Raw genomic sequence first — 14,489 nt, 5'->3', positions numbered from 1 at the left:
AAGATTTAATTTTAGTGTACGGAAGGTTCACTTTTTTTTTTTTTAATTTTAGTGATGAAAACTCGTAACTACTATTTAAGAATGTGCACTGGATCACAACAAGATAAACCAACCTAGGTTGTCATAACTGACCGGTTCAAACCAAATCGAATTTGTAATATTGTGGTTACCAAATCGACAACCTAACTAACTTGGTCGGAGTTGTCCCACGGAAGGTTTACTCTTGAAAGGATGAATAATATTTCTCTTTCTATTATTGTTATCTCACTATAATCTAATAAATTGATAATTTCGTTATAGTTAATGAACCATTCCGATAAATAACTCTTCAGCATTTATTTCATAAACTAATATACAATATAGAACTCGCATATAATATGTGAAACAAAATAAGACAGAAGCAGCGAAAGACCTTGTGGTCTAGTGGCACCCGGTTTACAAATAAGACAGAAACACTTGTATTAAAAATTTCTAGTGGAAATGGTACCACAAAAGCCAGTATTGACTCCAATGAGGCTCAAACCCACCACCTTCCGTATAAAGGGAAGGGTTTGATGCCACTGGACTACAAGGTCCTTGGCAGTGGAAATGGTAATAATAATAGTAATAATAATAATAAACTAAATAGTGGGATTTCTTATTATATTAACTATACTGCGCCATTGATATTCTATTGCTTAATGAATTAAGGCAATTAACCCCACATTAGGCTACAATTTATTTAGGCTATAGATAATAATTAAAGCCCCTAAAAAACAATACCATATACTGTCCAGATTTATGATATATTGGGCATCAAATCATGCGGACAACAAATTTTTACCAAATTATATATATTTTTTAGAACACAGTGAACCAACTAATTCATAATAACCAATGAATAAAAAGAGTTTGATTATTAAATCAAATGACTTGAAGATGTTTTTGTCCTGTAACAATATCCATTGTGCACACATTATGTGACAGAACAGATAGTAACCCTGGCAATCTGGCATTAGTATCAAAGTTTATCAAGAATAAACCTAATGTTCATTTAGTTTGCGCTACTTGTTCATTTAACTTGACAACTGAACACTGATCTAGAATAAAAAGGAAAATTATTCATTTGTATCAAACTGCATATTCATTTAATTTAAAGTTCAGTATCAATGTTTGTGTCTCCATTGGGCTCTATTCTATACACTTCTAGCAATCTTATTAACTCCTTTGAGTCAATTTCTTGTAGCTTTATTAATCGGTCAGCGAATTAAATCACCCACACACTTGCTAGGGTTGCCAACTCTCAGTCTGGCTCGCTATTTTGGGACGTTGTTACCCCATCTTGTATTCTTCTTAACTCTCTAGCAAAGTAATGGAATGCAGTTTGTTTGTTTTGTCAAAAAAAAAAAAAAAAAAGTAAAGTATCAATACAGCCTATACAGGATGAACCAAGCTTTGTAAGCCTGATGGCTTGATATACAGATTGCCCATTCTGATATGCACCAGAATGAACGTTAACATGTGAGTTCATTCACAAACAACGTTCAATATTTTGTTTGCTGCTTATGTTCCTTACACAGTAAAAAGTATTTATTCACTTTTGGTGTTTGACACCACAGAATGTATATAAAATAAAATATCTTGTTGTAATGATTATTCGATTAGAGCTTTGCAATGGCATAAGAAGGCAAGCATGGTCTGCCTGGGAACTGCAGATCTTTCCAATCTTCATCGTTTAACTTACTGAAGTAATGACTGACCATATCATCACTTACTAGTTCCAACTTGGATGGCTCCCACTAAACAAAAAACATAGAAACATAAAAGAAGCAGAAGTTAAGGTTCAAGTTTTGGATTCTGCGTAATGAGATTATGTAGTAGATGAAAGTAATGAACCTTGGGCTTTCTATCCTTGTCCAAGAGTATGGCTCTGCAACCCTGATTTAAATCAATGCTTAGTATCCAGAGCGCATACCGCATAGGAAACAATACAAAAAGCCAAGGATTCCTTACCTCAACAAAATCCTTGGAAAACTCTCCTTTCAACACATGGCAAACCATTCTAAACTCACGGATGAGGCATGTACCAATACCTTGCAGCCTCCCCTCCCTTATCTGAATAGCAAAAGCAAATCACATTCACAACAATCTTGAACTAATTAAACATCCAACTTCTATACAAATAATGTTACAATCAAACTTTCAACTTATTATTTTGGTCACTCCATGTCAGTGACATCACACTTTTCCCGTGAACACAAATTCCATAATGATTCTGATCCATGTCATTAATTCTTCAATCAAATTCAGTATTCTAGAGAACAAAGCATATTCAAATAAAGCAAAACTCAGGCATTATTTCATCAGAGTTGCCAGTGTGTACAAGACAGAGGTGTTCCTTAGGGGGTGGGGGAGGAATCTCTACAATTTCCTGATTGCCATGATTATTACTAGAGAAACTGCAGCTAGCAATTGAGCAGCAGTAAGGTATTGAAGGAGCCAATGCAGTACCAAAGTACGTGTTTGCAAGAATTGCTGTAGTGTGCCAAATATGGCAATTGGAAAATTTTCTAAAGGCTTTATCAGCAGTTATAAGATGGCCAAATCATACCTAGCTCTGCACCCCTTGTTAGATTGTTTGCATTATGAGAGTGATGTTCAGATTCTATAATTACAATACTCAAAATATAACTCCATATACTCTTAAAATTATTGTGATTTAATCCAAACATCATTGCTATAAAATTAATATGAACATCGTTATAATAGAATATAAGCAGTATTCCCATACAACAACATTGTCGGAACGCACCTAGCTGGGTATGTCTTGGCACACTTAATAATTTTCCTAGTTAGAACTTAGCATGTATTAATTTCTTTCTAACTTAGTACCTCACTAACAGTATATATGTTCACAATTTCAAGTATTTTTCTCCCAAATTTCACAATAAACAGCCTAACTATTAATTAAATAACTGACTTTCAATCAGTAGGGGGGTGTTTCTGTATTGGAGAGTGCTTGTAACATACCGATCTTAGAGAAATTCTAAGGCTTGTAGGTGATGCCTTCTTCAGTGATTGAATTGCAGAAGAAATCCAATCATCCTTCCAATTTGCAGCTTCACTTTCCTACAGATGTTATTATGGAATTCTCATAAATCATTCTTTGCTTCCAGCTGAGAAGTACATACCAAGGAAACAGCATTTAGCATATAATAAGTGCTACTCTTATTCTTGCTTACTTACAAGTGCAACCATGATTTCTTCAATGGTTCTTCGAGAGAAACAGCGATCAATAATCTTCAAACTGTACATACACAATTGCAGAAGACAAGACTTCGACTAGTCAAATGCTCAATCAGAGAGATCTTCTGAAGACACTACTAATGTGTTTCCAACAGAAGGTTATCCACCTTATGGATATGCTTTTATTTATTTATTTTGTTGGGTTTTGAGGTTGGGTAACCACTGAAACTTTGTTAAGTTTATACACTTAGTGGTACTGAACAATAATAGGCTAATAGCACATACCTAAGTCACAAGAACAGTTGAAAGAGACAGCCTTCTAAGGTGAGAAGAAAATAGTGAGCAAAAATTATCAATTTTAAACATGGCATATTATACTTAATACATTAAGGTCGCCATACAATAAGACACCAAATCTAGTTCAATGTTAAAGTAAGAAAAATCAAGGCAAAAATGAATTCTTGCAGCAAACAGCAGAGAGAGAACAGGCATTGAATCAAACAGTGAAATCACTGCAAAAAATATTATTCCGAGGAAATACTTCACACACCACTTATGATCATTATAAACTTCTTGGTATAATAACAACTTAATACAGAAGGCTACAGAATCTCAGCCTTCAAACCCATATATAAACAGAATGCAACAGAGAGAGAAAATGGACTTACTGGTTATACGGGCTCTTTTCTTTCAATTTTGGTACTTGTGAAAACTCACTGATAATGGCAGAAATAATTGTTGGATCACTTGAATTGATATTATGTAGTGCTTCTTCCAATGGTAACAACATCTGCATAATATGACAAAATATGCATACAAAATAAGTGGTGCTCAGGAGAGGAGAATAGTGAGGCATAGCCAATTGTGCAGAGTTCTAATGAATTGTGAGCATTGTCTAAGGGAAAGTTGAATGCGCTAATATTTATTCAAATAATAAGTGCCAAAAGATACTACTTTCTAGGGTCAATTTGGGGCTATTCTAGGCTTACTTTGAGTCACTTGTGTTTGATTTATGAGGGAAAAGCCATCAAATGTTGTTAATGAGCTACAAAGTTCCATAACATGTACACTCAAGTGTTTTGAAGGACCCTTGGACAAAGGAAGTGGCATAGGGGCTTAACTCGAAGCAATCTTGGAAGAGGGCAGAAGAGGATTCAGCAGAGCTAGCACCACAATCGTGGTGGAAGCTCGTGGCCAAACATCAGACTCTGCCACGCAGCTCACCACGATTGTGGCCGAGTCCATGGACGAATAAGTGGCGTCGGCCATGATCGTGGCAGCATGTGTGGCCAGGGGCGCAAAGTTTCTTGGAGCGATTTCTCCCTTTAAATTGGGAATTTCTAGAAGAAGTCAGGGGTGAGATCATTTTTCCAGATTTTACTTCTCTCTCTAGACATTTTTAGTTCTCAAGAACATGAGTAGTTAAATCTCTAGGGTTAGGATTGTGAATTTGTTGCATATGTGCTTAGTGTGATGTTGAATTAATTGTTTGGAGTTGTATTGTGGAGATTGTGTATTTTCATGTTGGAGTTGGATGATTTGTATTGTATTCTTGGAGTGGGGCCCAACTTCATGAGTAGCCTAGGATTCATCACTCTAGGCAAGAGATTGTTAGTGTGAGATAGCCTTGATTCCATTTTCAATCCCTGTCTTAGATCCGAGAGGGCGTAGCCTGGGATGAAGTGTAGACTTATAGAGGCATGTTGACACTCGGGTGCTACATAGAGCTATGATAGGCCGTAGAGACCGAAATGGCTATGGCATTTCTAAACACTTCTCTCGAAATGCAAGATCCACACTCTCACAACTCCTACCCTAGACACTAAGATGCACATTGCAATGAAGGAGCAATCCTACACCCATTTTCTCTCTATTTGCTTACTTTAATTTACTTTTGCACTCTTGCTCTCATATACCTTGTTACACAATACTTCCCTTGAAACCCGTAAGTGAAAAGCTTGAAGGTTCTTGTTAACTCATGTGCAACTTGAGCTTCGAAATTTGCCATCCTTAGAGACCGACACTCGGGGATTTCATTCCCGTTTTACCTTTCCAAACACCACTACGCAAAACATGCTTTTCACAGGACATTCTACCACACAAGCTACGGGATATATTACTAAAAGCCTATTCATTTCAATAGCAATATATCTGGGGCTTTGATGTTGATATCCAGAATTCCAGATTAAACCAACTCCCTACAATATATTAACTTACAAGGATAGGCTATGTAAACTAGCCTCCCTACAATATATTAACTTACAAGGATAGGCTATGTAAACTAGTTATTTCGAATGCCACATGTGTTATTCAAACCATAATACAAATTTACTTTCCTGAATCCTGACAATAAACTCTTGTAATAAATGCAATTTAAGAAAACATTTGAATATGATTTAACAAAATCTGGTTTGTCAAATAGAAAACAAGAAATGAATCCAGCGTTCTAAATGTTGAGATTGTTGGGGTACCTCTGAAGGGACAAAATGAGTTGCAAGACCACATGCAAGCATTTCAGCACCATCCAACCTAGAACCAGTCAACCCAAGATATTCTCCTGCCAAGGTGGATATTAATGGAGTTAAACAAAGCAGACCTGAAATTTGTGGCTGAAAAAGAGGCTTATTATGTTGGTCATCCTACTTATACCGAGTAATAATAATCATAAACCACAGTAAGAGAAGGCAATGACAACAATACTTACACTTAAATAGCTTTATACCAGAACTATTTCAGGATATTGAAATAAATGTACACTGAGGACAAGGACACTACTGGAATTACCAAAGAACCCAGGAAGTCTTGATAAAAAGTAGGAGGCACCTACATCCGGGAAGAGTCCTAAAGCTGTTTCAGGCATAGCAAAAACCTGCATGAAAGAAAACAAAAAGACACTTCATGAATCTCCAGTACCACATTGTAAATCATAGCCTACTCTGAAAGACATCAAACAATTATTCAGGAAAATAAATAATCCATTAAAATAAATTTTTCATATCTGATTCGTATTCACAGAATACAACGTCTTCCACTAATGCACAACTACATTACAGGTTCAACCATAGTCCACAGAAATTAAACGCATACATTTCGGCATACAAGAATCAGAACTATAGAGTAAAAGGTCCCATCATCAGGTAGACAAGTATCAAAATAACTCCTCCCAATAATAGGATCACTTTGTCTCAAATTCCCACAGCTGTAAAAGTGTGAAACAATACTTGAAAGATGTCACATGAACTATAAGGGGTATTTCAGTTGTGTTATTAGGCTAAAGAGGTAAATTATAAATACCGATTTCTCTGTAGCAACTCGGAATCTACCATGTATACTAGCACCTGCTCCCCCTCCAAAGACAATTCCATTAAGAATGGAAACCTTCACATGCCATTGCAAGAAACTATAAGAAGATTTTCAAAATGAAGGGAATTTAGGGAAAGTAAAAGAAAGTACATATATCATAAGTAAACCTGGGGTTTGCTATAAGTCGCAATTACATAGTTCATGGTGAACTCCTTTCTGAAATATTCTGCACCCAATTTCCAGTTACCTGATACACAAAAGCAATAGGAAGGTCATTAGCTTCCCAGAGGACAAGCACCTACAGTGACTCCAACTAATTTAATCAATAAACAATGCAGAAGTTCAAGAGTCACACAGATGAAACATAGGAAAATAAAATCTAGAAACATGTGAAGCAAATAAATCAAATTGATGAACATATACATGTATATACATATATGCATAGATGGATAGATATATGCTTATAGAAACATCCTTTCACAATCTAGTTAACGATAAAATTATGATAAAATGACTTACCTTGTCTAATATCATGAACTACAGCTGAAACATCACCACCAGCACAAAATGCTCTTCCACTGCTCTGCTAATAAAGAATATGTTAGATGTAGGTTTCCAATCTCTATGAGTAACAAAAATACTAAAGCAATAGGAAATATAAACTTATAAGTGGATAAGTGGGCAGATAAAGTACATGGTTCCATGCTTCTCTTATTGATGTACTAAAGTTCCATTTAAAAAATCAAGTTTTTCTAGTAAAACATATAACAATCGAGAATAAATAACTCAAAAATGAAAAACGAAAAGGATGTAGGTTTATGAACAAAAATAATTTTACTACCCTATATCAAAGGTTCTTTATCTATAACTCTATTAGGTATAACTAATCAATACATCAAGCATCCAAATTTTACTATCTTCAGACATGCAGTGGAAAAAAGGTGCACTGGTAGTCCGGTAGAGTAAATGTAATAAATATGAAGCCAAAGCATACCTTCAAAACAATCAACTTGACATTTGAATCTTTTTCGCAGGCTAGGAAAAGTTCTAATAAGCGAGATACCTGGATTAAAAAATTAACTTTGAGCAAATAGTTACAAAACTAGATCAGCATATTGATAATTAGTTTAAATAAAAATAACGATAAGATATTAATTTATGCACAGGAAAAAGCCATGAGGAAAGACACATGCTAGGAAATGAACAGTAAAATAGTAGTAAAACGAAAAGAAATGAAGAGAGAATCTTGTATATTAATAAAGAATCTAGATAGAAGGAAGGACAACACATTAAAAACACCACAGCACTTAAACCACATGCTTATTGAGCACTCAAACTACAGACTCTATTTCGGAACACAAAAATACCAACATAAACAATATGATGATGACAGGTATTTTTTCTTCCCTAAATTCATAATTGATAATATAACACTGACTGAACTCATTGACCGATTTAATCAAGCAATCAGAAAAGTAATATTTTCTCCCAAATTCACAAAACTGATTATAAAAAAAGAAAGCAGTCCCTGATGGGAGCAACCAAATCATAAATACTGGAAATATACAATACAGCTTTGGGAGTTCAATTAGTAATGTAACACTGGTGCATATATTGATCCCTTTGAAACATACCATTGCAGAAGAAAGAGCATTCAACTGCTTCTGTCTGTTTAGTATGAACGTTCTCACACATCCGGACTCCTCTACCAGGACCTAACCATCCAAAAGCGATAACTGATGCTTAAACTAAACAGAAATTCTAAAAATTATACGCATACAAAGACAATAAAAGGATTTACAGTCAGTTCTATTTCAAATATCTGATATTCATCCTCGTGAAATGATAGGTAATCAAGAGTACAGAGTTCCAGCTTTTCCTTAACAAAACGGATATCAATTGAACTTAAGATTACAACTCTGTACTTCTTTTCCGAAACAAAAGAAGAAATTGTTGAAATCAATTTCCTAACAGAATCAAAATGATAATTGCATCTTAGAGCGAAATTCAAGCGGGCTAAAGCAATCAATCAGTACAACGAAGATGTGGCAGTGGAATGGTAACGAATTAGAGTAACCTGATCGGTGTTGCTGTTGGAAGAGAGTGAAGCCATGCTTCTGTTCGTCTACTCTGCTTGTAAAGATGAGCCCAAACTCACAACTGGAGACTGGAGAGAGAACGAAAGAGAAACGTCTGTTTTGAGTCAGTTAAGACTTGAGAGTTGAGACCCAAACTTAGTGGCTAACTTATTGTCTTGTGTATTTGAGTAGTTAAATTTATGAAAAAGGTTCATACTAAGGTTTCTCGAAAATGGAATTAGTCCACATAATTTTAAAAAATGCAATTAGATCACTGAACACTCCAAATATATGTAATTTCATCGAGTTTTGTACATTTTTAGTGCACTTGTAGGATTGGTCCACAACTTTCAAACTTTGCAATTTTGGTCCATGACTATTGTTTTTGTTGTAAAAATGGTCCTTCCGGCGTCGGAAAACAAAAACCGGTGGATTTTCTGACAAATTTTCACCGGGAAAAAAAATCGACATATTTTTCGTCAACTTCTCGCCGGAAAAAAATTCTCCTTTCAAGTAGGATTAAAATTGACATTTCTAAACAATTAATTTAAGTTAAAACAAATTCATTTCTAAAAACATATGTAGTCAATTTAATTATTTTTTATTTTGGTAAACTAATTAAAGTTAAAACTAATTCATTTTTAAAAGCACGTGTAGCCAAGTTAATCTTAGTAAAATTAAATACAAATTAAAAATTATTTTTATTTTTTCGTTTAAATTTAAATTATATTTACTTTTTAGCCAATTAAGTACAAATTCAAAATTATTAATACAAATTCAAGATCAACAAAAAATAATATTATTAAGATTAAATTTAAACTAAAAAGTAAAAATAATATTTGAATAATTTTGCCCAGTAGTAACATATGCCAACACAAAGGGGAATTTTTTAGAAACGTCAATTTTGAATAAAAAGTAAACTAAATTAAATTTTTAGAAATGTCAATTTTAATCCTACTTGAAAGGGGATTTTTTTTTTTGGCGAGAAATTGACAGAAAATATGTCGATTTTTTTTTTCGGCGAAAAATTGCCGGGAAATCAGCCGGTTTTTGTTTTCTGGCGCCAAAAGGACCATTTTTGCAACAAAAACAATAGTCATGGACCAAAATTGCCAAGTTTGAAAGTCGTTGACAAATCTTACAAGTGCCACTATAGTCGTGGGACTAAAAATGCAAAAAACTCTAATTTCACCTTATAGCAAGTTTTCATCCATTTCATCATGTTATTACTTACGTAGACGGAGAGTTCACATTTTCACCCTTCCCTTAATAATACCCTTGTCACCTTGATAGGAAACATGCGGATGAATCAAATTTAATTTATTTATTATTAATATTATTATTGTTATTATTATTATTTACGGAAAGACAACTTCTTTCCCAATAATTGAATTATTAAATAAGTAAATGATTATGGACATCGCATTTCAACAGTTATGGACATCACATTTCAACAGTTTGGATGAGCATCATCCCAAAAAGCCATACTCCATTTGGTAATCTGGAGTGAAGTTTAGATTAACAGTTTAGATATATGATTCATACATTCTGATATATTTTTGTTTATTGCATGATGCCAGTATGATGATTTGAATTTTGAAAGCATAGAAACAAGCTCGAAACATGCTTATATGCTTGAATAGTCTTACCTCAAAGTTACTATCAATGTTGCAAAAATCTCGCCTAAGCGCCGATTAATCCCCGCCTATGCACTAGGCGTCAGTCGACCGCCTAGCGTATCACCTTAAATGGTGGTCTAGGCGGCTGGCCGGCTAGGCGACCACCTAGGCCTGCTTAGGCGCTGACCGCGTAGGCCTCTTAGGCCTCGACTAGACCTCCTACGCACCGACTAGGCCGCCTAGTGGGGCAATTAACTATTGTTCTTCTTTTTTTAACGGGTTATTTAACATGAAACAACATTCTTTTGAGCGAAACAACCCTAAATTATACAAACTCTAGATTTTTTTAAGTTAATATTTAATGTTTTAGTATTAACTATTAAAGTATTATATAATTTATAATTATTAGTCTTTAAAAAATTGAAAATACTTAAACAAATTTTTAAAAAATAAAAAATAAATTAAAAAAATACACTGGTGCTTAGGCGCCAATTAATCCCCGCCTAGGCATCCTAGGCGCTAGGCACTCCTTGAGCGCCCGAGGAGCGCCTAGCGGTTTTTTCAACCTTGGTTACTATCCACTATCACACAATGTTTTATGATGTATGCTAAACTCAAGGTTACTAACTTTTCATAATAGTCTGAGACTTTATATGTATAAAATATTAACAAAAAAAAAATTAGGCTTTAGATGTGAGTTTTACTTATATATACTTGGGAATCTGAAACATTTTGAAATTTAGTGATTGGTAAAATCAATATGTTTTACAGTTTGACTATCAAAACTAATTTTATGGAAAAATCACAGAATATATATATGTAGATCATAAAATTAAAATTTCACTGTCAATATTGTTATGACTCAATGTTTTGATTACATAAAATGTGATTTTTAAAATTTTCAAGCTCAAGATGTGGCACGATTGATGAGTCGCAGCTGAAAGATCAGTGATCCGTTCGCCGACTTTAGATGTCGTTGATCAAATTAATCAGTACATGTGCAATATGAATATTGCAAAATGACGAACATATTTAAGTTGTAACTCTTTGTGTAAGGCAGAACCAGACGGTGAAAATCTATTAGAAGTACACACTCCTAAATTCTTAAATAGTTTGAGATTGTATGATTTTCTTAATAATTTATTGACATTAAAGGTCGGTGCACCTATTATGTTATTGCGGAAGATAGACCATTCTCTTGGTCGTTATAATGGTACTCAACTCATCATTATAAGATTGGCAGATCACATTGTTGAAACAAGAATAGTTAATGGGACACATGAAGGAACCAAAGTTCTTATCCCTTGAATGTATCTCACTCTTTCTGATACGAGATTGCCCGTCAAATTCCAATATAAATAATTCTCATTGATGCTTGCATATGCCATGACTATCAAAAAAGCCAGAGCCGAACACTAACTCACGTTGGGTTATTGCTGAAAAAAGCAGTTTTTAATCATGTTCAATTGTACGTGGCTTTCTCCCGAGTCACCCATCCTGATAGCCTGAAAGTGTTAATTCGTTCTGGACGAGGATGGACAAGATTGTGTTGCTACTACCAATATTGTCTACAAAGAGGTTTACAGTAATGTGTAAATACAACCGGTGATATTATGTTTTTTTTCAAGATGGAAAAATTGCTATATATCTACACAAAAATATATCTTACATACATATGAATTAGAATAACAATTGATTCTTATAACTGAGTTACTAGAGAAGGAGCATATTTGTACAATTTATAAAAATTCTAAACAATGATATATAAAATCTCTACAGTTCCAGCAACGCATGCGTACATCTACACATTAGCTATTAATTAAGCAATTATTTGCTTGAATTCAAATAAGAATAACATAAGAAAACATAATCGATCCAAAACATATCTTCAATTGCATTATATAATATTTGATGTTATAATTTATATAATTATATATCGATCCAAATATTCTTAATATATTATAACAAATACACTCCGTGCATCGCACGGGTGAAAATACTAGTTAGAAAAAAAAAATACTAAAATCAAAATAATCTAAACAATTTATTTATCAAATAATTATACGGGAATTTTTTAGTTTCCGTTATAGGCCTTACTTTATTATCTCTTATTAGTGTGTGTAGTAGATTTTACTACTTTTTTCTTTACACATTTGTTTAATTACTCCCCGTTTCATTTTATGTGTCTTGTTCGGTTAACGATGTGTGACTAAAGTTATTTTAAGTTCAATTTTTCATAATATATTAAGTTTAATATTAGTATACAAAAGTTATTTATTTAGAGACTACATTAAAAGTACTACTCCGTATTAAATACAAAAAAAAAACAAATTTAAAAATAAGTAAAAATAAATAAAGAAGAAAGAGTTGGTTTGACTAATAAATAGTAAGTAAGACATATAAGTAATACAATAAGTAAGACAGATATAATCGAGGCATTTGTATCAGTTTATTATCAATAATAAACCTCATATGAGTTCATTCACAGACAATGTTGAATTGCTCGTTTGGTGTTTATGTTCATTACATAGCAAATTAAGTATTTATTCACCTTGTCATTTGAAACCACAGCATGTACATCAAATAGTATAAGAAAAATGATCAAATAAGCCTGAAATAAAACGATAATACAATTGAATTCCGTAAATAAAAAATTTTCATTGAGACCTTTAAACCAAAAAAAAAAAATGAAGTCCCAAATCAACAAAGTGTGTAGAATCCACTAATGTAAACAGATTCTCTCTCTGAGTCGGCCTCACCAGCGGCGACCGCTCGGTCACCGGAGGACCAAGACTTATTGGAACGAAGTACAAAGAAGTCGAAAAGAGGTAGGGAAGACGTAGCATCGTCCTCATCGCCGGCTCCAATTGTAGACAAAATGCAAGAAACGCCATCGGCCGCAGAGGCAGTTACCCCCGACTCGAATCGGTAGAGAACCCCAGCAGAGACGCCCCAGAATGCGTGGACAAACTAGAAATTCCAACCCCAGGAGGAGGAGGTAGCTTCGGAAGACGACGCCATGGAGGATGAGAACTTCAAATCTGAATACCCCATTATTAGGGTGACCAAAGCTGAAAAAGAGAGATTAAGGAAACCTTGGCGACGCTCTCTTATAATCAGAGTGCTGGGCAGAACGGTGAATTACACCTTCTTGCAACAAAGACTCCAGCGCATGTGGAAGCCTGAGGGAAGCTTCGACCTAATCGCCATCAGCCACGAGTACTACATTGCTAGATTCGAAGCGCTCAAAGACTATGAGTTTGCCAAGTTCGAAGGTCCATGGATGATTCTTGACCATTATCTGGTTGTCCAAGAATGGAAGCCAAACTTTACCCCCTGGAAGAATAAAACTGAGAAGCTTCTGGTATGGGTAAGATTTCCTAAACTGCCTATAGAGTATTTTGAAGAAGATTTCTTGAAGAAGATTGGGCTCTCAATTGGTCGCCCAGTGAAAATTGATACTACAACTAGCTTGACGACAAAGGGAAAATTTGCAAGGGTCTGTGTTGAATTGGATATAACCAAACCCTTGCTGTCTAGGTTTGTTTTGAATATGGAAGAATGGCCAGTTGAGTATGAGGGGATCCATCTTGTGTGCTTTAAGTGCGGAAAATATGGTCACCGCCATGAGAAATGCGGGCAGGAGGAGGTGAACAAGGACGGACAGGAATCCCACCAGAGGGAGAACGATAATCAGGTGACTGGTCATTGGGGGTCAGAAAAATATGGGTCCTGGATGCTCGTCTCCCGAAGAGAGAGGGGAAATCGGAACAGAGTATCGAATAACCAAAGAGGCGGCCCTCCGTTGGATAGAAGACAAGTGCCACAAAGGAACAATGGCCGAGATGGACTGGGAACCCAATCCCGCTTTGCCGCACTCGATGGACTTGATGACAATGGTCTGCCGCAACATCAAGAACCAATGCAATCTATGGCACTGCAACAGCCGGAACACCCACTACCTAGGATCCGGATGCATGACCAAAATATTTAGAAGAGCCCGGAGTAGAGGAATGGTGGCAACTACAGAGCAAACAGGAATTACAGTTCTGGACCACAGAGTCAGCAAGGCCACCTTGATAACCATCAGATATCTAATTGGGAAAGCCAACAACCTACATATCACGGAGGCTACCAAAATGTCGCAAGGGGGGGATACCAAACTGCATACCCAGGGGGTTACCAATCAACTAATCGTGGGGGTTATCAAAGTTCAAGCCGTGGTGGACACCATACCAACAATGGAGGCGGCCGAGGACGGGGT

General features: G+C 35.2%; 2 protein-coding genes across 2 annotated transcripts; one reads left to right on the top strand and one right to left on the bottom strand.

Annotated features, from left to right (window-relative positions):
• Positions 1–1,416: 1,416 nt before the first annotated feature.
• Positions 1,417–8,756, bottom strand: LOC116030229 (3-hydroxyisobutyryl-CoA hydrolase 1-like). The gene is made up of 14 exons (XM_031272407.1): positions 8,606–8,756; positions 8,163–8,243; positions 7,523–7,591; positions 7,048–7,111; positions 6,696–6,775; positions 6,520–6,603; positions 6,010–6,094; positions 5,697–5,782; positions 3,894–4,015; positions 3,226–3,286; positions 3,010–3,108; positions 1,993–2,094; positions 1,876–1,917; positions 1,417–1,778 (listed from the first exon to the last, which is right to left on the bottom strand). The coding sequence occupies exons 1-14, from the start codon at positions 8,639–8,641 to the stop codon at positions 1,641–1,643; spliced, it is 1,149 nt and encodes a 382-aa protein (XP_031128267.1). The 5' UTR covers positions 8,642–8,756; the 3' UTR covers positions 1,417–1,640.
• Positions 8,757–13,244: 4,488 nt separating this feature from the next.
• On the top strand, positions 13,245–14,219 carry LOC116029609. Its single transcript, XM_031271658.1, has one exon. The coding sequence runs from the start codon at positions 13,245–13,247 to the stop codon at positions 14,217–14,219; it is 975 nt and encodes a 324-aa protein (XP_031127518.1).
• Positions 14,220–14,489: the final 270 nt, after the last annotated feature.

The sequence above is a fragment of the Ipomoea triloba genome, chromosome 9 (genome assembly GCF_003576645.1).
Source record: "Ipomoea triloba cultivar NCNSP0323 chromosome 9, ASM357664v1".
NCBI lineage: Eukaryota > Viridiplantae > Streptophyta > Magnoliopsida > Solanales > Convolvulaceae > Ipomoea > Ipomoea triloba.
This window is presented reverse-complemented; position numbering and strand designations above follow the sequence as displayed.

What these genes read in the sequence shown, in the direction of transcription:
- LOC116030229 (XM_031272407.1), bottom strand. Translation starts at nt 8,641, where the DNA reads ATGGCTTCACTCTCTTCCAACAGCAACACCGATCAG. An exon ending in GAGTTGCTACAGAGAAATCG is followed by an intron (nt 6,095 to 6,519) that starts GTATTTATAATT and finishes TCTTTCATGCAG; the next exon opens with GTTTTTGCTATGCCTGAAAC. An exon ending in AAGAAATCATGGTTGCACTT is followed by an intron (nt 3,109 to 3,225) that starts GTAAGTAAGCAA and finishes TAACATCTGTAG; the next exon opens with GAAAGTGAAGCTGCAAATTG.
- LOC116029609 (XM_031271658.1), top strand. Translation starts at nt 13,245, where the DNA reads ATGGAGGATGAGAACTTCAAATCTGAATACCCCATTATTAGGGTGACC.